Source organism: Manacus candei, unplaced genomic scaffold (genome assembly GCF_025592945.1).
Source record: "Manacus candei isolate 608988 ecotype Guabito, Panama unplaced genomic scaffold, ASM2559294v1 h1tg000028l, whole genome shotgun sequence".
NCBI lineage: Eukaryota > Metazoa > Chordata > Aves > Passeriformes > Pipridae > Manacus > Manacus candei.
In genome coordinates, this window is record NW_026138076.1 from 31,418,437 (window position 1) to 31,445,315 (window position 26,879).

At 40.7% G+C, this 26,879-nt stretch overlaps 1 protein-coding gene across 4 annotated transcripts in view; it reads left to right on the plus strand.

Annotated features, from left to right (window-relative positions):
• The window catches only part of LEF1 (lymphoid enhancer binding factor 1), a 70,453-nt gene extending 56,897 nt beyond the window's left edge, over window positions 1-13,556 (plus strand). For 2 of the 4 annotated variants that reach the window (XM_051789679.1, XM_051789681.1), the window contains 2 exons: window positions 164-204; window positions 12,438-12,515. In XM_051789679.1, the coding sequence (XP_051645639.1) occupies window positions 164-198 (35 nt within the window). In that variant the 3' untranslated portion in view covers window positions 199-204; window positions 12,438-12,515. Of the gene's footprint in view, window positions 1-163; window positions 205-12,437 lie in introns of all 4 variants that reach the window. The other 2 variants (XM_051789678.1, XM_051789680.1) reach the window with 1 other exon arrangement.
• Window positions 13,557-26,879: the final 13,323 nt, after the last annotated feature.

Below are 26,879 nucleotides of genomic sequence, written 5' to 3' on the forward strand. Positions count from 1 at the left end.
TTTTCCCCAACAAAAATGGCTGGTATAAGAACCATAAAAAACCAAACAACAAAACCAAAAACACACATAAAAAAATCCACGTAACACTGTAGCAATCAAACTTATTTGGAATGTGCAAAAACTCTGTAAGAGAAATTTGTTAAAGGAAAACAATCTTCTACAGGTACAGGCCCCAGAATGACAGCTGCCTACATCTGAAGCATGGTAAGAACATCTCTAAAGCTTTCCTGCTGATAAAACTGAATTTTAAAATAAGCTTTCTTATAAATTTTATGCAATAATGTGAATTTAGCAAAAATTGCAGAAGTATCATATCTCAAAGCTAATGTTACTTTGACTACTGATGGTTTTTATACCGGCTATCTATTAGATGTTCACCATTTCACTGCTTAACTGTAATATTTTCAAATTGACCACACCTCACTGACTCGCTGCAAGTCTGCCAGTGAAGCCCAGGGATGGGTTTATTAAGCAGTGCAAACCCTCCCAGCCAGCAGACTGTCACAGTTCATAAGAGCAGGTTAGATGCTGGCTTTGGAATACATTTTATGTGTTGACATCTACAAGATGCTGGCTGGCTGGCTGGGTACACTTTTTAAAAACAATTATTCACCTGTATACTAACAAAACATCTGCTAGGAAAATGGGACTGTATTTCAGTTGTGTCAAGAATTTCTCCGCAACTGTACAGTGGTATTTCATGTGTGGTGCAGGTTGGGGTTTTTTGTGGTTGTATTTCCAGCATGTGTTTTCTCTCTTCATATCATGTCATCTGCACTGAGGGTGGAATGACTGGTTACACACATGCAATGACACCATCTAGTCTGCTTGTGAGTGCACACAGTACCACAGTGAGATCCTCATTTCTCAGTGTTTGTGTTGGAAGGCCGGTCCTTCTCTTTCTCTCAGTGTGATATCTTTTCTAGTAGGAATGGCATTCATATGACATACTAGTTGGTTCTACACTAATTAACCAGACTGCTCTTGGGAGATCTCTGAGAATTCCAGGAATCATGCAAAAAAATAACACTTGCTAAACTCACCTATGTACTATATTAGAAATGGGCTCTCTGTCCTCTCTTCCTCTGCCTTATTTGGCCACATGATCCCTGTGGGACTCAGAGAGGTCAGCAAAGCGGGCTCCTGTTGGCCCTCTGCTCTGCTCGGACTTTCAGCCAAGTTCAGTTTCCTCTGTGCGGTGTGTCAGCGATCACTCAGCATGATTCGAGCCTCTTCTGAAGTTATGCCATTATGTTGGTTAGTCTAAACTTGGTTGGGTTAAGACTTTGGGTTTGTTTTTTTTTTAAGCTGAAGTAAAGTGAAAAGGTGAAATGCATGCTCTTTTTTCTTCCTACTATAATACCTACTAAAAACCCAAGTATTTTAACCTTGAGTTTTATACTTCAGCTTAGTTGCCCAGATCCATAATAGTTGTAAATAGTTCTCCCTTTAATCTTAATACAGTACCAGTAAGCAAAACACTCAGAATTTTATCTGAATTGATGCAGAGCCCTTGATTGGGATTGGAATACAACTAAGGTTCAAGTGACAGCTAAAATACAGGGGATATTTGGTTTCTTGGATGATCTAAGGATGACCGCCTTGTCTATGCTGAACTATGTTATTGAAGTTTCTCTGTTTGCAATTTCCATAATAGAGGATTAATGTTATAAGTGTGGGGGTTTTCTCTCTTTCCCTTTGACTTCCTTCCTTCCTTCTTTCCTTCCTTCCTTCCTTCCTTCCTTCTGCCCTTTAATGGTGTGCATACCCATCTCTGTCCTCATGCAATTTATAACATGGAGTATGAGAACAGTATATATCTTCTTCCACGGAAGGGGAGTGTGCTGTTGACTCCATATATGCACATGAAGGCAGCCTCACTAAATGTTGCATGCCGAGTGAATGATCTCCACCGGAGATGTACAGATGTGCTCTTGCTGGAAGTAAATGCACAGAATGATTTAGGGAACCTGAATCAGCCAGACTTCAAAGTAAACTTCTGAAGGTTAAGACTCTCGCCCTCTGCAAGCCTAATCCAAAGAATGTTTTGCCCACAAGCATAATATCTTACTAGGCCCACAGCAGAGCTGTTGTAGTCTCTACTGGATGGAGATAATAAGTTTGGGAATAGCTTTCTTACTCTTTCAGATGGTGCAAGGAAGAGGGGGAAGGAGGGTGGGAGGTCTGGGAAGGAGACAAGCGTTCTGTTATCTGAGAAGAATCAGAAATGAGTAGGTGGCAAGACCAAAGAAAGAATCTCAAGATCAGCATAAAGGAGATCAGCCAGGGCTGTAATTATGGTGATGTAAGTGAGAAGGATGAAATGGTGGGAGGGTTGTGTGGTGGGATGTTCAGAGGAAAGTAACGGAAGAGACATGCAAACAGAAATGATTTAAGATACTGTGAAAGTTTTGGGTGTGGGTTTTTTTTTTTTTATTTTTGTCCATGAACCCTTCAGCACATAAGTGATTTTTAAGGTGGACCTCTAACCTGCTTTTTGCCTTGGACATGATTTGAGTGGTAAAGTCAAGGTGGTAGCATTAAGTTGCCCGTTTTCCAAGGGTTGTATAAAGCAGCAGGCATCTTATGGCTTCACTGCTTAGGATTTAACTGAGTTCTGTGATCTCCAACATGCTGAATGGCCATTTTGTAAAACAGTTTAGAGTGCTTTAGGAATACCGTGACCCTGTGCACCAGTCTTTGCTATATTATCCTGGGGTGCTTCAAAGCATGTCACCATTCTGTAAGAGTTTTGGAACTGTCCCAAGAAGGATTTTGTTTGCAGTTGACGTGGTCCAACACAACGTTTGAAATAACTTTGATTTGTTAAAGAAATAACTCTTATTTATTCTCTTCTTTTGAAATCAACCAAGAGTGGAATAAGACCTGATAATGCTAAAAATAAATTTAGGAGGGGACAGGAGGGAAGGGGAAATGAGGAAAGCTAAGACTAAGGACAATGTAGAGATGACCTGTTGAGCACCTTCTTGAAAGGTGAGTGTTTTCTTTTTACTTTAAGCTCAACATTCTAGAGGATTTGAAAATAGGAGCAATTCTGTGCTGGAAGTGGAAATTCCTAATTTTCTATTCAGTTTGACTTTTGGAAGCTAAAAAAAGGCAATTTTTAGCATCTCATGAGTATTTAGAAATCAGCAAGGAAATAGAATGGCACTAACAAAAATTCCTCCTGATCTGCAGCATGGAAATACTTAACTTCCTATGACTTGCTCTGTGTGGTAATTGTAAAAGGCACATTATTCAACATGTGGCAGGATGCAATTGGGAAACTACGTAATTTAACATCGTGTTTTGGCTTATCTTCAAGGGCTAAAAAGAGTGATAGAGAAGGTTAATAGACATTTGAAAACCTGTGAGAAGTATATTTGTGGCTTGCAAAATTCCATGACAATTTGCATCTACATTAGCAAAGCTTCCAAAAATAAGAAAACTTGACTAATACTGATTTACAATCAGAAGAACTTAAAAGAATCAGATTAAGACTGTTTAACTTTAAACAACAAATTATCTTAACATTTCAAACTTCCTACATGGAAATTGGAGCCAAATTTCAGTGCAGAAGTGATTTTTGGGTAGTGTTGTAACAATTTCTGACTGGATTATGTTTTCCTTATTACTTAGAAATAAAATGGAGTGAGGCTCTGAAAGCAAACTATAAAGTGGACCAATATATGGCCAGAATACTGTGGAAAAGAAGCATCTGAATACTGTGATCATGGCTGACCATGGGTTTCTGGCCAGCATCCTAGAAAGGAGATGCAAAGAGGATGTGGTACCTTGATTTCTGAGGCATGTGTTTTCAAACCTGCCTTGTCCAGTGCTCTTGAAATTGCTGCTGGAGTAGTTAAAAGTGATACAAATGCTTTAGCCCTTTCCATAGCTCTTGACTGCTCAGAAGCTTTAAACAGTGCCTGGAGGACTTGCACAGAAGTTAGTGAGTGTGAGAATTTGTGTGGTCATGGTGGTGCAGAGACATGTCCTGATTTACTTTAAAATTGTTTCCTCTGTGACCCATGTTTCCCTGTTCCCAGTTTTGCCTAAAAATAGTGGCCTTCAGCACAGGCAAGAGGGACAGAATGAAAAGAAAAAAATTTGCAGGCTTGAAGCATTTATATTATTTCAAATAGGCATAGAAATTTCCAAGGAGTAGGAGTATAGCCCTCAGACAGATCATAGAATTGAAGAGTGGTTTGGCTTGGAAGGACCTTAAAGATCATCTATTTCCAAACCCTCTGCCATGGGCCAGGACACCTTCCACTAGACCAGGTTGCTCAAAGCCTCATTCAACCTGGCCTTGAACACTTCCAGAGATGGGGGATCCACAGCCTCTCTGGGCAACTTGTTCCATTGCCTCAGAACCCTCACAGTAAAGAATTTTTTTCCTAATATCTTACATTATGTCAGTTTAAAGCCATTCCCCCTTGTCCGATCACTATATGTCCTTGTATAAAGTCCCTTTCCATCTTCCCTGTAGGCCCCCTTTAGGTACTAGAAGGTCTCACTGGAACCTTCTCCAGGGTTAACAATCACAAGTCTCTCAGCCTGTCTTCACAGGAGAGGTGCTCCAGCCCTCTGAGCATCTTCGTGCCCTGCTCTGGACTCACTCCAACAGGTCCATGTCCTTCTTATGTTGGAAGTCCCCAGAGCTGGATGCAGCACTGCAGGGGGAGTCTCACCAGAGCAGAGTAGAGGGGCAGAATCTTCTTCCTCGACCTGCTGGTCAGGCTGCTTTTGATGCAGCCCAGGACTCAGTTTGCCTTCTGGGCCTTGAGTGCACATTGTTGGGTCATGTCGACCTTCTCATCCATCGACATCCACAAGTCCTTCTCCTCAGGGCTGGTCTCAATCCATTCTCCGTTCAGCCTGTATTTGTGCTTGGGATTGCCCTGACTCAGGTACAGGACCTTGGCACTTGTCCTTGTTGACCTTCATGAGGTTCACACAGGCCCACTTCTCAAGCCTGTCAAGGTCCCTCTGGATGGCATCCCTTCCCTCCTGTGTGTCCCCTACAGCGACTTAGTTCTGACCTGATATTGATCTTGCAGAAACCCTCCTCTCAGGCTCTCTGACATCAAGGAAAACAAGAGCAAACCCAAAGAGAAGCTGCTGCCCATTAAGGTGGCAGGTACAGGGGGGCACTGACACCTGCTGGGAGAGGTGCGGCAAAGCAGACCCAGGTCCCTGTTTACCAGCCTGGCAGAGGTTCCTTGTGAAGTGCAGGAGGAGAGGAAGGAAGGAAGGAAGTGTATAAAAGCTATTTTGGGTGCAATCAGAGCCTATGGGAGGGGTAAGGGTAGGTGAGGGTAGGAGCAAAGCATAGGGTTTATAAATAAAAACCAGCAGAACACTTTCAACTAGACAATCAGCGTAGATATGGGATTAGAGAAACAAGAAAAATTTTGAAGTATTTTTGCAAAATAGAGTTGTAGCATGGTCAGCTACAATGCTGATTTTCAGCATTTCATTATTTTAAATTGACACTGACAAATGAAAAAAATAGGTAATTCAGCAGTCAAATGTCTGGAATCTGTTTATCTTGTCAGAGGTGCTCAAGTTGCAGATGCTACTGGGAAATTAGAGATGCCTAATCAAGTTCGAACTCAGCCACATTCACAAGGGATTAAAAAACCCCATATTGTTTCACTTCGGAGGTGTTAGCGGTAGGCGGCTTGGGCTAGAATGAAGGAGCAGTGGGACAACTATTGTTCTGACTCTTCCTGTGGGATAGGGTGGGGACAGGGAGTTGACGCCTGGTGCACCATTCTTCTCTGGATAAAAACGGTGTATTTTGGTGGATTTAATAAACTCAGCACCAGACTGAGAATTCTAAGGTCATGAGAAAAACTCTGTGGAAACAAACTGTTTCATAAATAAAACGTAAGATTTTGAACTGTGGCTTCATGTCCAATTGGAAGAAAACTTCGCTATTTTACTGTTCTGCTCAGGTCTGTATTGCATTTTCATGTTTTTAGTGAATTTACATGAAAAATTTCAAAATGAGGCATTGACTCTATTCCTGAACAGCTAGAAAGCAAGTTGTTATGACACCGTCAAAGTCTTTCCCATTTATTTCTGGAGACTAAGCTTAGGTGAAATCTGTCCTCTAATTTCATCAAAATTGTATTCAAATTCAATTCTGTCAAAGCTTAGTGAACCTTAGCACACCCTAGCACTAAGTTTTGTTTCCCTCTGCCTCTGATTTTAGAGATTATGATTAGATTGAAGAGGTTTTCTGATATAGGTGAATGCAAAACCAGCCATCCTGAAGACAAAACCAACCAATAGAACAGAACAAAACCAAAGAGCCTTAAGTGTGATGTTGCACAAATCACTGCTAATAGAGAAAGGTTCTCATACCAGTTAGTTCCTTAATGCTCTACTTTAAGACTTTTTATGCAAGTCTTTTTTTAAATCTCTGCCCCTTTACCTGCTTGTTGAGATTGTACCATATAAACAGTATTTAAAGTTTGAAAGCATGCAAATTGGAGAGCTGCACAAGGAAAGAAGCTCACAGCACAGCCAGCTGAAGCACCACTGTCTGGCCAGTTAAACGTGAGCCTGGCAGTCAGTGAGACTTTAGTCAGAGCTTCCAGGACACCGGCTTTTGGCTCTTCCTCCTAATGGTAGGAGCAAATGTTGGAAGCACTTGTGCAGTTAAGATGTCTTTGGCACTGGACTGTAGTGTGTGAGCAGGGTTAGATGCAACTGAGGGAAATGGTACCAAGGACCATCTCTGAATTAGTGTTCTTGCCACAGGCATCAGTAGAGTGGGATCAGGGGTTAAGAGAACTAAAGAGGCTTAACTGAGCAGGGAGACAATATTTCTGAAGTTGCTTCCTCTTTGCAAAAGTAAGATTCCTGCTTCCTCGTTAATATTAAGTAGCATAAGAATTAAACTCCAGAGTTTTGAGAGCCTTCTATCTTTCATCTCAGGGATACCTGAAATTGCATGAGATAAAATGTGATTGCCAAAATAACTACATAGATTTAATTTTATGATATCAAGGCAGATGCACACACTAGGCGAGACTACATTTTGATGAATAGTTGGGTTTCTTCCCATATGTGTGTGTTTTGAGATACACAACAGGAAGCTTGTATATTTCAGACCAGTAGAGATTTTCTGCTGAGATGACTTAATTGCATCAAAGTGAAGTTGATGTGTTTGAATTCTGTAGTGGTTTCTGTGTACTGCTGTCTTTCACTGGTAGTGTTGCTCTGTGGATGGCTGTGTGTAGAAGAATTGATGGAAGCTCAAGAAGATATTCAGGTTACATCTGACTTGCCTTTTGTTTCATGAAAGCAACTATTTAAATTATTCCATGTATTAGAAGATTTAACGGTAGAGATTGTCTTTCAAAGTACATTTTAAATTCTAACCTGTGTTTAATTGTGGCAGAAAAGATGATCTCTAAAGGAAACTTTATCTGTGTTATTTCTTTCTTCTGAAAGAATTTTCACTTACTGCTTTACCCATACATCATGTCTTTTCTGTTAGCAGGTGAAAACTGAAGTAGCAATTTCAGAGCCCCTAGAACTCAGTCTATAAAAGAAATAATTTAAACAATAGTCTTCTGGATATTCGTTATATGCCATAAAGATACAAAGAGGGGACAAGCCTATTTCTTCCTCCCTCTTCCTCACCTTAAGTATATTATTCCTCTTTAAGAAGCTGCTAGAGACAGCTGTCTAGAGGCAATCTGTTTTTTATTATAAACATGGAGCCTCTGTCCCCTCCCACCCCCAACAGGAAAAACATGTCCTGGGTCTTCCAGTAGGATCATTTTAAAGATTGTAGCTCAGTGATAGAGGTTGTAGTTTTGTGCTGCCTACATGGGGGCCTTTGATAAGAGCCATACATGCTTGGCATCACTGCTGTTGCCTGCACAAAGCAGGAACCTTAGAATACCTGGGTGTTTTCCGTGCTGGCACTAATCTGCTCTGGAACAGGTCTCTGACTTGGGGAGGTGAGGGGAGGAATATTCCTGGTGCTCACTTAGCACATCTATCTTAGGTCAGAATGAAGGGAGAGAAGTCAGGACTCCAGACTTCACCTGTAGTTAGTGGAGAGGTATTTTCAGGTGTAGTTACTCCAGGGCAATTAAACTATCAGTGAATAATTTGCTTCTGGAGTTTCCATTCACAGTTACCAGCCTGGGTTGAGGCTGACAGTAGCAAGGGGGATGGGAGGGGGTTGGAAAGATCAAGAAAAACTTAATACTCACGTAGTTTCAACATGGCAGCAGCTGTTACAGTTTTAGGGTACAATTTTATGTCATTTCTTGGCAACAAAGGCAGTTTAAAAAGTTCCCTCTGCTGCCTGCTGGTATCCATCTCTTGCAGAGAGGGCTTTTTCCTGTCTCCTGTAGGTCTTTCCATCCCTGTTCTGTAACAGTCTGTAGGACCCTGCAGCAAATCGGATTACTAAAATGACTGGGGTTTTGTTGGGAGGTACTTTTTTTGTTTAGAAACAACAAAGATTGTGGAGTGTTTGTTTTTGTTTGCCCAGAACATTTCAAGGATCTGGTTTGGGATAAACCCACAAACCATGGCACAGCTGGGCAGGAAGAGGAGCAGACTGCAGTGCTGGCATCTATCTGCTTGTGCCCGAAAGCCTCTCCAGCTTTGCTGTTAAAGAAAATACAGAGGGACTTCACAAACACTGTGAACCTCTCTGATAAATAATGACCTGGTTTTGCATACCCAAGTTTTTGGAGTATTGAAAAAACCCTGGCAGTAAGTCAAACATGTTCCGTTTGGACTTAAAAAGAAAATGGCAGTTTCAGCTTCTGGGTCCCTGAGTTTGCCATTTCGTTTGAAGTGCTGGATTAAAAGCCAGGTTTGGAGCTGAACTTTTTGTTTAACGTTGTTTTTGGTTTCTTGGGGTTTTTTTAAATACATATAACTATCGTTATATGTAGTCTCTTCTGTTATTACAACTGTATGAAAACAACCCATGGTGGAGAATGGTGTAGAAAAAAAGCACCTCGTTTAAAATACTTACTTTCTGTTGCTTTCTGTGAAGAATTACCTACCTCTTTTACTCCGTACTTACTCCTGGACTGACCCAAACACTCTTGACTTTCTTCCATAACCTTTTCCGATTAGCCTGAATGAAGCTGCATAATCCTCTCCCTTGTTCTAGAAAAACTGAGATGAGTTAAAAGTCTAGAGGAGGAGCACAAGACCTTTGCAGACCCACCCTTCAATTCATCTCATTCTGAAGCATAGGGAAAACTTCTGATCCTCCTGTGATGCTTTTGCCCTCAGCTGTTGAGCCCAGGTTTGCTAGGAGACTTTAGTTTTACTGTAGTGATTCCTAAATTACAGTTTTATCACTTCAGGAGCAAGGCTTTTCTTTTTACACTGCATTATTCTTGAATCTTATTTCTGTTTCTTTCTCGAGGTGGTGGTTTGTGTTTTTTTTCCTCTTTCCTCCCGTAGTCAGATGTACACTGCAAATGGCACAGACAGTGCCTCCTATTGTGGCTCAGGCTCAAGACTTCACATATGTAAAATGTGACTTGCAGCACTTTCTTTGAAGCCTAACCACAGCCAGGGAGCTGTAATTGCAGTCTTTGATTTGCACCGACTTCACTTGTGGATTGGGCTTTGCTAGGGCATGCCTTGCTTGGCGAGACTTCAGCTGCAGCCCCCCAGTGAAGCCTTAGATGTGGGAAGTCTTCAGTCTCCTTAGCACATGCCTGTGGTTTCTTGAAAAGAATCCTGATTTGACCTGTTTTATATCTGTAAGGCAACACCATCATCACTCGTATTTTTTAGGTATTATTTGGTTTATCAGCAGTAGGAGCAGTTTCCAGTATGTACCCTTAATGTGCAGCTGGGGGAAGGCTGGGTTCTAGATGATGTTTTCAGGATAGCTACTGTGTAATTTGCTGTGCTGCGTTATTCCCTTGGAAATAAAAGTATGTGGGGCTTCACTATGCCTGTCCCCTTCCCCAATCACAGCAGTGTCTGCAGCCTCTCCAGTGGAGCAGGGCATAGTTAGGTGCTGAGAGGGGCTATGGAAAGGAGGCAGGCGCTGCAAAAGCTGCCTCTGGATTGAGAAAGAAACGATGGCCGCTGTTAGAAAAAGCTGAGGGCCAGAGCAAGGCCACGGTCGTTATTTTAACCTCCTGACTTCAAAGACAGCTTGCTGGTAAGGGAAGGGGGGAGGAGGCAGGGAACCATCTCAACAGAAGAGCATTTCATTTCCTTCAGTGAAGTAGACATTCCTGGCTGCTAATGGGGAGTAGCTCTGAATCACAGCACTTGTATCAGACTGCTGTGAACTACTGGCCTGGCGCCTCAAGGCCATTCCTCAACAGGAAGCTGAATGTTTTCATGTAAGACTGAGAGGAAAACCTTCCCAGGAAGAGCAACCTGGACCAAACCTTTGAAAATCCGGGATGAAAAGGCACAAAATAAATATAAAGCTGCAGGGTGCTCTCCCCAGTGTTTCTTTGCTGTTTGCTTGGCTTCTCTTTCGTGCTCCTTGGAAAGGTAGAGCCCTTCGTAGCTCTTTGATCCGCACGTGTTATGGAGCACTGTGCTACTTTATAAAAAATAAAAAAAAAAAGGCAGGAAGCTCAGAAGGCTTTTTTTAGTTGGGACATGGGCTGGTTTTATGAGGAAATAGGAACTGAATTAGTCAATACAGACCACCTCTGTTGAAACTGCTGGTTTGCCAGTGGACTTTTAGCTGTGCTGTTTAAGATGCCTCAGTGGCTTTAAATGTCTTTCTGTGGCTACCAGCAGCAGGTGAAAATTACTCATCATGTATCAGGGATGGCAGTATTTGGGATAGGAGAGAGTCTGCATCAAATTTAAGCTATACAGAACAGATTGATATAAATTTTTGCTTGTCTTTTCTACCTTAGTCTGCAGCTAAACTTCAGTGTCCTCAGCTTTCCTTTCCACTATAACAATGGCCATGTGGGGGACCCCTGACAAATAGTCAACTTGTTTAGTAAGATTTTAGGCCTCAGCTTATGCTGATTAAAATAAAACAGTATAAAATCAGTTTTAGAGGCTTTCTACCCTGGAGTACGTTTGGCAGTGTAACTCCTTATTCAGGAGCTGTACTCAGACAAGTATGAGTGAAACACTTTGTGTTGTGAAGGCTTACGACAGAAGCTGCAGCAGATGGGAGGTGGGTGCTCAGTTATAAATGGCCCTGGTTTAAATACTGCTGCAATGTAATGTAATATAATGTAAAATTTGCTGACTAATTCAGCTTGTAGTTCTTGCAGGCTCAAGCAGTCTATCTATTATGACTAGTCTAACTGAAGTTTGACTTGTGGTTTAAACCATTTCTTCATAAACTTGTTCTGTCATGCCTCGCGTGATTCAAGGTGCTGGCAGTGTATCTTTATGTGACTAAGCCTTTTGTGTTTTTTTCTGATGAAAATTCATTTACCTTCTCCACTGAACTGCATCCTTGTGCAAATTTTTGTCATTCTCAAAAGCTCTGCTCACTGAGCCTTCTCCTTGATGAGTACATGGAGACACAGAGGTTAACACAGATTTTTTGAGATACCAATAACCATGAAACTGTTACTGCAGAGCACATGCCCATCTGTGGAAAAATGTCTGACTTGTTAGACAGTTTTTGGGTGGAGGCCCTGTTATAACCCAGTTGTCTGGGTCAGAAGGGCAGGGTGATGGTTGAGTTAGCAATTGCATAAGTCAGCTGAAGTAACCCAGAGGCCTAGTGATGAACAACGGTTCCTCACTGGATGAGCAATACCTACTGGGCTCATACTTTTCATGCGCTCTAAGAACATAAATTCTTCCAAGATCCTACTGAACTTCACTGCTAGGTAAGAGGCCCATGGTTCTTACACAGCTGGAAGATGTTCACTACCCCACTGAAGAGCAGAACAAATCCTCCCCAGTCATGAGAGTGGATGGTAGAGTGAGTGTTCACACAAGCCTCGCCCACATTCCTCTACCAAACTGCTTACAGAAAACAGTGGTTTTTTATTTCTGCAGGGAGTAGAGCTTGAGACTGAAGTAGAGGTTTAATTGACCTCAACCACTGCAGTACCAAAGCCTGAGGATGTCTAGCTTTGCAACGGATATCTGGGTCAAATGTTGCAGTTAAATGAAATCCACTGTGAAAGGGAAGTACTTCTGTAACATGTTGGATGCTTGAAACCCCTCTTTCTAGTTGGTGTTGACATCTCTTTCCAATCCAAAGTACTCTCTGTAAATATACTTGCAAACTTCAGGCAAAAGCAAGTAGCAATTAATTCTGCATTTAACTCTGACATTGCAAATGCACATTCCACTACTACAGTTGTGTCATAGACTTACAGTGAACCACCACCAGCTTCTTTGATGGAATTTTTTTTTTTTTTTAAAAAGGCTTCATATAGTCCTTATAACTCTCTTTCTCTCTCTCCTCTTCCCTGTAGGTGGGAAAAGAAATGCTTTCTCAACTTGCAAAGCAAAGGCGGCGACACCAGGACCCCTTCTGGAGATGGAAGCTTGTTAAAACCCTAGGTGTGTCCTTCATCCGCACAGACCACCCCCAAGGAGTCTGTCCAGGATGTCATTCACCCTGATGTCACTGCTAGAGACACTGAATCATAAAGACAATCACTGCCAAAATCCTTCACTATCACGAGGTCCAGCCCCGATATAAATAGAGCAAATGAGCTCCTGGGTCAGCAGAGCAGCTTTTGTCTTCACCTCTGCCTTGCACTCGTAAGCCCCTGTCTCATCTGTGTCCATATAGAGTCAGCAAACAAAGTAGCATGGCTGTCTCCACCTGCTTCAGCCAACAGAATAATGTAGACCACAGCTGCCCCATACAGCACATCGAGGAATGGATTTGCCTGGACCAGGATGACGCGCTCAACCTTCTTTTTATTTAATGGTGCGACAGGATCAATTTTGGTTTTAGCTTTTTTTAAGAAACTTGAATGCTTTTATATTTTAACTTTTAGTTTGTAATTTCTTTGGTGTATATTTTACTAGGTATGAGCTTTTAAACAAGTGTCAGAAATCTGAAATACTTTTTAAATAAAAGGAGTTTTTCTTTTTTTTTTTCCTTTTTTTTTTTTTTTTTCTGCCAGAGGAAAAACCTGTATGGAAAAAAAGGTGGCTGTTTTGTTAAACTATTTGTAACAAATAGTGGCCTCTCAGTCTATATAATAGTGTCCTATAGAACTAAATAAATGTAACAACAGTCAGCTGGTCAGTAGACATGTTAGTCTTGCATCATCTACTCTGTAAACATAAGCAATACATCCAGCAAATCTGACTGCAGTGAGTTCTCCTTCTCACCCATTTCCCTTCTCCTTGTAAAAAGCCCAGCACTTGAATTATTACTTCAATTGTTCTGTATTTGTATCTGTTTTTGTTAGCCTGTTAGTGGGATTTTATGCCAGTTGTTGAAATAAGCATTGATGTACCCATTTTTTAAAATAGTAAGGCACAGCCTTTGCCAAAAATACTGTCAACCAATTTTTTTTTGTCATTCCAGTTTATGTGCTGAGCATTTGTTTTTTAATAAAAGCTTTGTAATAAAACTAAAGTCAATTGTCTTTAAAACTGGCTTTAAAAAATGAGAATGGCTTGTACTAGAATCCCCTCAAAGGTAGAAGCAAGCCCAGGAAGGCACAGTCACTTCTAAGGCTAAAAACTTTTGGCTTGGTCTTCTCTTCTAGGAAATGCAGTGAGTCTGTTCAGCTGTTTGCTCATCTGAAGTGATTTTGGAAAGTTACTTTTTCTTCGGAAAGTGAGAAGTCTCGGTTCCATACCAGGAATAAGGAATGAGCACGCTCAATAATTCCTTGTGCTGCTCAGTTATCTTTGGCCTAAGTGGAAGTACCAAGGATCCCTACTTCTATCTTTAGTTTCCTAGCAAAATTTAGTAAACACAGCAGTGCTTTTAAGCTGATGATTAGGAATATGGATTCCTTTGTTTCTGGATACATCCCATGCCCACACAAGAGGTAGGAGACTACAGTTAAATTTCTTATAGCTGTATAAATTATCCTGCAGTCAAGGACTGAAGCTGGCTGCAGAATCAGCAGTGGAGGGCCTGGTTTTATGGTGTCAGATCCAGAGAGTCGGCATGGCCTGCCTACTGCCAGTGGGGCCCATGAGATTTCCTGCCACAGAAGCAGCACAGCTGCCTCACTTCTGTTAAAGGACTTCAAACAAAAAAACCCACTGTATTCACAGATAAACTAGTCCAATGATCTGTGAGCACCCTGCCAAAGAAATATTATGAACTGTACACTGAATCACCATTCCCTTTATTCCAACTCCCAAATCTTGTTTGGTGTGAGACTGGACTGAGTCAAGCTTGAGCTACAAGAAATGACATAGGTGACTTACTGCCTAAGGAAGCTTTGGAATTGAATTGTTTGTAAATGACCCTTAAACTCTGTTGCATAAGACATTTAATAATTAAAAACATTATAAAACAGCTTCCTCTTAAACCAGCATGTCCTGCACACAAACCCATTTGTAAGGCTGTGACGAGCATATCAGTTTTTGCAATATATTTCTAGCAACTAGTGATTATATTAAAAACAAAAAAGAAAAACAAGTTACAAGGTTCTCAGATGGCAGGAGAAAATATCTCTGAGAGAACAGCAACTGTATACTGGAGTTTTGCAAGACTTGGCTATGTTCCTTTTCAGTCAATTATCCCAGCCTTTGCTGGAAACCTGTCTGGCTTTTGGGCTGGGGTTTGGTTTTGTTTTTAAAGGAGGAAAAAAGGCAAGTACTTAGTGCAGTAATTGTTCTAAATCAAGGATTACTGCAGTGAGATCTGTAAATTACATGTTCCAAAGACAACAGTACTTTTTAAAACTTTATAAAACATGACTACTTTATTTAGATTTTTTATGGCTACTTAAAAAGCTATTTACCCTTTCTGAAAAAAAAAAATGTTCCAAATAGAGGTGTCAGCCTTATGTAACACATTGTCCCAAATACACTATGTTGTGAACAGTTGCCTGTCTTAAGGACGAAAAGTCTTTCAGCTCTAATAGTAAAAAAGAATTCAGGAGCTAAAAATAACATCTCTGCTGTTAACATACCGTGAACAAGCACCATGTGTTGGGCTCATTCATAGATCAAAGACCCTTCACATACAGCAACTAGTATGTTAAGTAATATGCAATAACTTGTAGGTTAACTAATATGTAAGGCTTAGGATGCTGCCATGTGAGCACCTGAAACAGTAACCACGCTATCCCGGAATACCCTCTGTAACTTGGGTCAGTGTCCACTCCTGGCTTCCACTGCTAATCAGAATTTGTTCCTGTGGGACCAAAAGAGCAACCTGACATGGGCCCTCACTGTACTGCACCAGCTTGTCAGTGGAGACAAATGAACTAGGAAACATGGTCTACTGATGATGGTGTAACCCTGGCAGTAAGACTAGGTTTAAATTCTTGTGATATGGAATAAATTATTTCAGGTGAGACTCAAAATCAACACCTAAATTCCTGATGTGCAATTTAGGCAGAAGTGAGAATCTAACCATGTCTCTTTTGAGTGCCTGAGGAGATGATTACTCTGTATTTCCCACAGAAAACATCTTTAAGGATTTAAATGCTCCTACCTAGCAGCTGAGTTAATTATCCAGACACTTGTGTACAAGCATTCACAAACCACTCTCTCCCCCTACACTTCGTTCTTTGCATGCACTAAAAGCAGTTCTTGCACTGACCATGGAACAGGTAGTCTAGTTCATAAACACAGAGATATCCCATTATCTGGGAAACACGCGGCCTTCCCCCTCCTCTCACTGAAAACACAGCAAAGACACAGAACAGTGGGGTTGAGCCAGGATTATTTACAGCTCATCAGGCCAACATCACAGGATGATGTGGCTCCTCAGGCTTCTGGATCACGTAGACCAGAGCCATTTCCCCTCTGTTACAAAAAAGAACAATGCTTCAGGCTAACTCTGGCTTCTTACACAGCAAGTGATGACAAATTCACTAGTTGAGCTTATAGGGACTCACCACCTCTACAGAATTATCTTCTATTTGTTTCTGCTTTGGATTAGCTAACAGAACAGGCAGTAAGTTAGTTGTACAAGTGATAGCTCAATGGCAGCAAATGTGGGACCTTAAGGACCCAATCCTTGCTCCCGGCTGTGGAGCAATCGATTGTCTGCACTCCTTTGAAACCACTACAGTGCATAAGGCTTTGAAGCAACAATTCTCTTTCATGGTGGCCTCCTGCTCTGATCTACATGGCAGCTAATGAGGCTAAAAGCAAGACTGGCAAACAATGAAGGACACTGCAGACACTAAGAAATGCCTGGTAACTTCTGCCATAAGGCAACTGCAGTTTGTTCCTTTCATTCGCAAGGGCACTAACATCCCAGGAAACCTCTCCTGGAGAGGCCTAACTCAAAGTAGAACATTAGAGGGGAAAGAAGTGACTCCACAAATAGCCAGAAGCCTGTCAGCCATGAACACATTTCTCCTAAATCAGTGAAAAACTACTAGGCTAAAACGGAAGTTAGCCAAAAGTAGAGCAGCTGTTAACAGGAAAATGGTCGGCTGTAAACACATTGTGAGATGAAACCAAAAACCTAGAAAGTGTGCTTGAATGTATTCATTTTTCCAGGAAGAGAAACTCTAGGTTTATGTATGAATTTACCCTCACAGCCTCCTCGCAGATACAAAAATCAGCTTTAGAAAGCAAGCAAGCAGGCATCTGCAGCCCCAGGAAAAGAAACACATCTGCCAGAAATATGGGAAATGAACCTGTTAATCACCAGCTTTTGGCCAGGTCGAAGCAAGGAGTAAAACACTGCTCTCCCAGGTAAATCCTCATACCTTCAGGCCACAGGTTTTAAATGAAGCCTTCTCTCTGGCTGGCACACTCCTCCTTCACTGAGTCACAGCAGTCTCCTTGGCTGAGGTAATAGTTACTGCGTACCTCATCTGGGATACGAAGGTTTTCTTCCTGTGAATGGTGTTCTACAAAACACATTTTGATAAACTCACCCATGGCACTTTCCAGAAACCCAACACATATAAGTAAGTGACAGGTTTGTTCATCCCTGTCAGTTACAGAAAACCAGCATGAACCAGCAAAGCTAGGAGAAAAATTTCCATCTGTTTTCACACTAAAAGAGCAACTCACCCAAGAACTGGTCTGTCCTGTGGACTGTGCTGAGAAAAGGTAACTATGACATAATAAAATCTGCATCAGAATAAGAAAAATAACATACTCCACAACTTACTGGTGGTCAAGACACTTATTTTGAGAGGAAACTCTTTGAATTTGTACTAATTTCCTACAGCTAAGAAAAGTGGCTAAAAAAATCCTACAGGTTATCTGTTGGGCTGAGCTAGGACCATCTCTGTCTTTTAGGACAGAGAGAATAAGCCACAGAACTGAAGACTCCAATCTCAACAAAGCAAAATGCCATAGAAGAGTTAGTTTTTCTCAGCATGTGCCTGTGAAAGCAAAGTGTTGGGTAACAAAAGAGGAGACAGTACACAGCACAACATCTCTTGACTAAGATTAAGTTCCAAAGCCTGAGATGGACAAGATTCTTACATTCCAGCTGCTGCTTTTGCTACCCTGAACTATTTTTCCTTCTTACTCTTCTCCTGTGAAATGTTTCATTTTGTCATGACTAACATCATCGGCAACTTCTTTCACTCCACCCAATCCTAAAGCAGATAGGCAGTAACCGTATTTGCAAACAAATCATACAGCAGAGTGGCCACTGCTTTTTTCCTGTAAAAACCTGAAAGTTCAAACTCTACTCAACTTTTTATTACAATATCCTGAAAGAGTTCACAATCAAAACACCTTAATCTAATATCCCTCAACAAATTTAGCCATGAGTGGTTTTAGTCACTGTTTGAAAATACAAATTTAATAAGGAAGATTTCACATACGGTCTAAAGTTTCCCTTTGTGTGGGATTGGTATAACTGCATGACCCAGAGAAAAAACCAATCACAGCACTCAGTTAACCACTGAGCAGTCTAGCTCTGCCTACACTGGTACTTTAAAGCAGTTACTCCCCATATTTAATTGTTTTTTAAGTGTGAATTTACTTAACTTACTTACTGAAACTGAATAGCAAGCAGTTTCTCAATAACCAAGCAGTTTATTCCCTTCTTCCTCTGGTCCATTCGATTTCCCCTCCTGCTCTAGGGTTTCTCCCTCCTCCCCCTTCTCTCTTGTGTTTGACTGACTCCCCTGCTCTTGCCCTGTCCTCATGGGCAGTCGGAGTTCCCTGCTGATGGAACAGCACTGCTAACTGCTCTTGTCCACACAGAAGCAGTCTTCCCCTTTCCAATGACTTAATGCTGGATTTCCTATGAACCTAAAAAGATGGACTTAAATCCAGCACAGATCTAACACCCATACTGTATTTTCATTCCATCCAGTTTGGAAATAAATACCATTTGAATTAAAAATAGGGGGAAAGGCTATTTTCTAGTCAACTGAAGGAAGAATTTCCCTGTATATCTGTTCCCAAGCACATTTGAAGGATGGTACTTTGTCAGCTCCCAGATATGTTGCAAGGATCAGATACCATTATATGGAATTCATGTAAACCACAGACAGAAGAATTAAGGGCTATTTTAAATGAGATGCATACAACCACAGGTATAGTTATCATAACTACCACACAATTACATAACCATGGAATATACTGTATTTATCAACCAACGTTCAAAGAATTCTTCAGATCACCTTACCCCAGCAGTTGTCTCACTAGCTTAACCCCTTGTCATTTTTTGGGGGGTGTTACCTCACTTTCAGAGGCAATGGCAAGGGAAGTGAGACAGAACAGAGAGAACAAAGCACAGAGAAAGTTGATGGGTGTGGATTAAAGTGTTTCACTAAAACTATTTCCTACTGTGCACTACTACTACTGTAGCATTACTCTTCCATGATCCCAGGGAAGTGCAGAGAGACTTACACTTAAGGCTGAGGGTGTAACTAAGCTGAAGTAACAGCTCACACAAAAGATGAAATGGAAAAATGCTAACACCAGTCCCAACTACCCACCACTACTAGCTGAACACTAGGCAGCACTTTCTCACCTGTCCCTTTGCCAGATTTCATCCAATTTTTTTCAGACATTGTAGCCAATACTTAATTAAATTAGGTGATTCACAGAAAATGACAACTCCTAACCAGGATAGAAAAGTCTGCCAAGTTCTTTGGAGCATACAATAGTTGGGGTTGAAGGATGTCCTTGCTAATTCACATCTTGAAATCAGTTCTATTCAAAGGTATCTAAAATCCTCTAACCCATGTTGGATTTTCAGGGGCCATGTCAATTATCAGTCTCTGTTACTTCTCTCTCTATTCCTCAGCAGATTCAGCAAGTTCTCCAAAACAACTTCCTTACATGCAGAAAGCAGAAAAGTGGTGCTCCTTTAAATTGATTTTTAGATTTTCTTTCACTATTTCAGTATAAATTGTAAGTTGAGCTATGTGCCTGTGCACTACACTCATAACGTGAATTAAAATTAAATTTAAGTTAAACTGATACCAGCCATAGCTAAGCCCAGTGTTATCTCTTACTAAAACAGTTCATTCCCTAAAAACACAATAAATGCAATTCCTCAAAATCACAGTTTTCACTGGAAACTTTCCTCCTTGTAATGTTAGAAATCTCTGCCATCGTAGAAAAACTCTGCCCTTTGCCAAAGAAGCAATAAGCCTGTGGGTGAAGACCGTGCCTCCAGCAGGATCATTTGACATACTCATCATTGTTTGCCATTATTCTCCCCTTCCGTCAGCATGCTACTTTAAATGTCAATAAGATAAGCAACATTTTCAGCTGTAAACCTGTGCAAATAATCTTTAGAGTATAATTCTGTCCTTGAGGTAAACTCTATGTTCATCTTTTACTCTACGACAACCAAATGTCCTTCCAAACTTAGATCCAAGTAAGAATACTGGCTTCAGTTCATAGACTTGCCAGTTTAGCATCAACTTAGGCAACAATAGCTTTCAGTCTTAGCCAAAACTAAAATGCCAAGTCACTAAGAAAGAGAAAGACTTCTTCCTCAGTTTCAATTAATGCTTTTGTTTAAAGAAATATAAGAGATGGTATTGGGAAAACCACTTATGTGAAATTGACAGCATCTGCCATTCTCTTTTTAAAAGAAAAATTTACCACTTCAAAAATTCATCTCTCTAGTACTAAATAAATTACATTCTCCAGGTATCTGCCGTCTCTTACCCTAAAGTAATCTATTTAAATCCCTATCATCAATCTCACACTTCACAGACACAGTCATTTTCCTAAAAGCACCCTGACTGATTTTTAGAATCCACAGCCTCATTCAAATCAGCTCTCTCTCAATGAAGTATTTCCCTGCAGTCTATTTCACCCATGCTCCTTCCTCAAAGGACTCACACAGGTTTTTTAAGGTGCTTAAAACATTATTTGGGTGCCTAACTTTCACTGCTCGCTCTCTCACAATGATGTCACAAGAGCACCCAGATATCCATCCATAAGCAGTTGTGATAACCCTTTGACTCAAAAGAAAGTGAAGGGAGGGGGTGAAGAAATCAGGAGACAGTATTTTTTTGAACTGTGAGAAGCACAGTCTGATTGCTACTGTCTGAAATTACTAATTAGCAAGAGCAGAATTTTGTTCCTGCAACTAATGCTGTTCAAGAAAGTAGATAAAGAGCAAACAGAGGAGGAAAATGATGGAAGTTGCTGTTTTCTTTCATATTCTCTCAAGAACTGAAGGGGTGTAGGAAAACTTGTCATTAAAGTCCATGCCGATTCTCTGTTAATATTCCCCATTATTTTGCAAATTAAGTTCAAGATTTACATAAAACTAGGACTTCCAAAATCAGGCTCTTCCATAAAAACTTCTTTAAGTTCTGAAAGGGATTTCAGTGCTGAGAAGAAATCACTGGAAGCTAGATGCCTCACCTGCTTAGACATCCTGGAAAACATCACTAGGCTTCCAACTGAAATAAAAGGCTTTTAGAAACTCTACCCTAAATTGCAATGAAGAAAGAATTGCAACATCAGATGTAAAGAATCCATTAGCCCTCTTGACATCTTCACAAAAATAAGGACTTCAAGCAGTTGTCAGAAACACTTTATCTTTTACAACATCTTTAAAGAAAACAAAGAATTAAAAAGCTTGTGAAATATAAATGCAGTATATCTTACACCTGCTTATGCTTACAGCTTTGTAGGATTCAAAACAGCAGCTTTCAAACAAAGTTACTGTAAAGTAGCTGAAGATTCCAAGTTGAGGCCAGGGCTTCCTTCCAACGGCTGCAGTGCTCCAATCTGACTCAGGGCATCACTGCATGCAGAGGAGTCAGGGAACAGAATGGTCCCTCCATTGGATCATAGACTGTTGTGTTACCTACACAGGTCCTGCCACCAACAGAGCAAAGAAGATCCACTTACTGTAAATGTGTGGTTTTACCAATTTCTATTGCACAAATGTTTAACCGATCCATTTTTGTATGCAGGGGTAATTAAGGAAAAAAAAGGGGATTTTATTTGGTGCTAATTCACCACATGCAAATTCCAGCTGTTTACTGTAGACCTACCACCAAGCATACACTTCTTCCCACAGCTCATCAGAAAGCCTCTTGCTGGTGAAAGTGGTTAATCCACAACATTTTTGTTGCTGAAGCCAAGACTCCAAATGGGGGGTTTTGGTTACTAATGACAAAAAACTTGCATTCTTTAACTAGCAAATACTGTAAGGGTTTGTCCATTTACAGAAAACCACCCCAGAAGTGGTTGCTGGCAGAAAAATTGGACCAGAATAGAAGAAGCTGTTACCAGGCAGGACAGAGATGCACAAAGCAAAGCAGCAGCAAACAACAGGCTAGGAAAAAAATCCTGTTATCTGGCAGCACGGAACAGCCAAAGTAAGCGACAAGTTCCTTAGTGCCCGCCAAGCAAAAGCCTTGTGCTAAAATATCCTCCTGTGCCCTGGCCAACTTACAGCATCTGACTCCTGGCTGGAAACAAAACTTGGCCTTACGCCTCACTGTGATGCCTCATGCCACCATGTTTCCAAAAGAAACGGCTCCTTTAATAACTAGGTTTGATGCTTTGTGTTATTCCTGCCCCAGAAGCAACCAAAACTTCCAGCCAGCATCAGAGTTTTATGGTTCTAGTTTCTCTGCAAGGAATACACTGCTGTGAGTTATTTGCAATTTACAGAAAACCAAATAAAAAACCTCTAAGGGATATAAGAGAAGAGTGAATTGAACAAGTGCAAAGCTGCTCCATGGGCATACAAACCTAAATCTGATTAATATATTATCAGTAACAACCCCTGACATCATCACAGACAGTTCTGTGATCATATACATTTAATTTAAGACTCTGTGTAGCATTGCATTTATAAATGAAACAGTATACTGGATAGCAAATGGTATATAAAAAGTGATTTCCGTTTTGATGTGAACTTTTGAGAAGATCATAAAATTCAAGGCAGATCATTCTACAAATCATCTTTACAGTTACCAGATTGTGGCTCTACTTAACCCTTCTCTAACAGAATTCAGTACAAGCACTTCCCTCTGGCTGTGAACAACAGGAAAAGCTACTGAAGGAACGTATAACATGAAAAGACCTAGCTCTCTAAAGAATCACAGCATCTGCTTTTGCTCCTGGTCTCAGCTCTTCCAAAAAGCACAGCAAAAAGGCATCATTCTGGTCAGTTTTATAATTGCTCACATGGCTGCAAACTGTAGTGAATAAAAATACAGAGATGTGGGTCACTGCTGTGGCACTAGTAAGAAAAGTAAGAATGTAGCACCACAGCTACAGGTGCACAGCTACTATTGCCTCTCTTGAAAAAATGAGCTCCAAAACTTTCAGCAGTAAATTTTTAGGGAAAGTTGGTATCTACAAACTACAAAAAACTGCTTCTGGTTTGCCCACATCTTTAAAGCCACTTGGTACTGTGGCTTTCTCTTGACTCAAAAATAACAAGCATGCATTAAACACTGGTAATTAGGTGCTGACAGCTTAACAAAAATTATTAGTATGAACACTGGCAATAATGATCAGCTATGTATCTATAACAATGGACATAGGCTTGCGGAGCAATACTCTGAGACATGGAAAACATTTTGTATCTCATGATGCTACACAGTGGATGCTTACACAAAGAATTCACTAGAGAACTGCAAGCACCTGTAGTTTCACACACATTTTCCAATCTATCTGCAAGAAGGAGAATTTTTCATGAAATAAAAAAGTCAAAAGTGCCTTCCCAAAGCAGTTGCAGAAACAGCACATGCTTCCTCATGGCTGGTCATAATCTTTACTTTTTTTCCCAAGGAACAATGCAATCCCACCACCTTTATGCTACTATACTGCACACACCCAAATGACAGCCCTCAGGGATGTTGGGCCTCAATAATGCACGGCAATTACAGTACAAAGTAACCCAACTGAGGTTGTTTGCTAGTACCTACATCCTCTAGCACCTACCTTTCTGGCCACAGAAATACATTACATTGTGTGATGTAACTCATTTGCAGACTTCACTGACCAAAGCCTGGCAAAAAGTCAGGAACACACAAGACCTTTTCAAACCAAGACCACCCTTGGGGCACTAGGGAAATAAGACCAAAACAAAACCCTGAATATCACTTAGAAGCCACTACCATGCCTTTCAGACATGATTCACTGCTGGAGCACAGGGCTGGTAGTACTGGATCTCATGGCTCTGAAGAGCCCAGGCTAGATGCTGGAGTTAACTTCTGTCTAACTGGTTTTTGAAGGACATTTGCATTTTCAGCTCAAAAGCCTCAGGTCAGATGGCTTGGGAGACAAATACAACTATTCTAAGAAAGAAAAAAAGACAGATTTCCAAGTTATTTTATGCAGTTTTTCCATCAACCCTTCTTTCTATTGTGTAAAATAAGGCATAAGTTCAAAAAACTCTCATCTGGACAGAGCTGGGCTATTCACTTCAAGACAGCTACTCATTTCCAGGGACTAAACTTCCATCAACAGAAAATTAATATACATTAAATTATTTGGGAATGCTGTTTTCCCAACTAAATTCCTACCAAAGTGATGTTCTGCAAGTACCCAAAATGAAGGAAGGAGGAAGCAACAGATTCCACTTTCCATTCCAAATTCAAATCCACACTGCAAGTTGATATCCGTATCTTCCATGAAAACTACTCTCCTATGGTAGTACACTGGAAAAGCTCAATGACTTGCAAACACAGATGCAGATTCAGAACTTCAGGGCATCTGCACTCAACAGTGCGGCCACTACTATTGACCCACATACAAGCACTATTGTGTTCAGTGCCATTCATGGAGAATATTTCATTTGTTAGAACAAAGCAAAATTTTAACTTCTACACACCCAATTCCTCTTCAGATCAAACTTCATTGCCACCTCTTGCACTTTATACTTCATAAGCCACTCATGCAGAGCACCCTCCTCCAGTGCAATTAAGATTCTGTTTTCAACTCCCTCTGTAAAGTGTGCTGTGCTCTCCTCCCCAGCCGCGTCAGCAGCTAGGTTGACCACAGATGGAGCGTATTTGGCAGCTGAAATGACCCAGATGCTGAACCTGGAGCCATCTTCCCAGCTGCAGTGGCTGGCTGGGCTCATGTCCGACTCCTCAGCTGTTAGCTGTCAGGCTGCCCTTGAGCTGTGCCAAGCTTAGATCTCAAAGCTTTGACTGAATCTGTGAGGCCTGCTGACAGAAAGGATAACACAGACTAAAGGTTTTAAAAGTAGGCAGTGAGACAAACACCCTTCCCTCCTTTCTGTTCTATCCCTCATTTTTTCCCCACAATCTCTTTTCCACTATTATTAAAAATTCAGGAAGAGCTCACTGGTAAGAGCAGGTCTAATGTAACACATCCTAGTCTGAGGTACCGACCAGCAGGAGATTCCCCTTTGTCTACACTACATGCAGTGGAAGGTGACTCATGTACCTCTGCATCAAGTCACAGCCCCAGGAAAGGGCTGGGAAATAATCTTTACTGAGGAAAAGGTGGTGACAGACAATTCCTTCATTTCACTACCTATTCTTTAGGCCCCTAGAAATCTTTAAACTATCAAAGCTGTAGAAATTCTTCGACAATTCAGGAGGAACTATTTAATATCCTACTTCTGACCAATTTCCTCACAACTCTGAACCTTAAAAAGGACTTCTACATTCTCCATGCCTCCCCACTGAGGAGCAAAAGAAAAGGCTTACCTCGATTCAATGGCTTCAGTTACCACTATCGAGATTTAGGATGAAGTATTTGAAGTTTTTGCCCTCATCTCTCCTCATTCTGGCACAGCACCCCACATGCTGATAAAACAAACCATTCCCACCCACCAATAAAGTAACTCCACATGGTCTATTTGCTACTGAGAAAAAGAAGTCTCTTCTCAAATAGCAAGTCAAACTTAAAAATGCCTCTATTTCAGGTTTCTTTTATGTATTACATATACACATACTACGCCTGTTAAAGCTCCTGAAAGGAAAACACTGTTTTAGAGAAAGCTTATTTTTCTAAAATATCACATTTAATAGTGAAAAATATTTTCCACATTTAACATTAAATATCCTATGCCTTGCTATAAACCTACCCATTTCCAATTTAAAGATGATCTTCCAAGTAAAGAGAGCAGTAGCAAGTTAATTCTGCTTAAATGTTTTCATAAAAAACAAACAGCATTTTTTAAGACACAAGAGTAATACACATTCCCATTTTTAATTACTACTGAAAACAGTAGTACTGAAGCTAACTTTACCCTGCAGCACTTAAAAGTCACTAAACTGATCTACAGGCATTAAGAACCTTCAAGTGAAACAGACTTCATATGCAAGACTCTATTTTAGTCAAACCAAGTCCATTTACCAATATATTAGCAAAGACAAGAGACTCTGCAGTACCATTTCTCTCTTACCCTTTTCTTTCAGGACAAGCTGCTCAAAATCAGATGACCTGTAATTAGGATCCAGTAAACCAAAAAATTTTATTCTCTACTCCAAGATTTCTTGTGTGACCATGTGCAAGGAAATTAACATCTGTCAGCCTCAGTTTCTTTATATGCAATCTGAATTAGATGAGGGAGGAGGGAGAAAGAGGCAATTTGGCATTAAATAATTATTAATCATTTCTTTAATTAAAAAATACATATGTAAGGACTTTGTACACAAAGTAGAGGAACATTACCACTCAGTTGAACTGGAACACCAACCCTCATGCCCACTTGCTTTGCAGTATTTGGAATAAAGACAGGATTTGATGAGCTCCCACCACGGACAAATTCAGGTTCCACTAAGCCCCACAGAAATAAAGTTGCAAAACAGAAGGTGTCCCACACAGCCAGACACACGTATTTGTTCACATAGCACAGACTCCCAGCTGCAATCTTGAAAGTACTCAACTACAGTAGTAGTGTACTGTGTAAAAATGACACTTTAATAAAGCCAATTTACAGGACTTGAGAAAACATACAGAAGCTTTGACCAGCTTCCTAGCTTAGGCCCTTCAGAATAGAAATCACCTAGAAATCTTCATTATCGTTCTACAGCACCTAATAAAAGTAGGCCCTCAACTGCTACCTGAATATGCTAGAAAATCCCAACAAAAGTGATGAGCTCTGCCTTTAAATGCTGTACTGGGAATCTTCTGTCTGGGTCACAGCCTGCCATTGTGGGATTTTTTATTTATTTTTAAATATGACTTTCAAAAAATTATTGTCCAAGGCACTGTAATTTACACCTACAGATTAGCACTGCTGCTAAGAAAAATCCTAACAAAACAACTTACTGCCTTTCCGCTGCTATGTTTGCCAGCGTGAAAAGAGACTGCCACCCAGTGGACTCCATCCAAGTACACCAACTGCAAGCCATGACATTCAA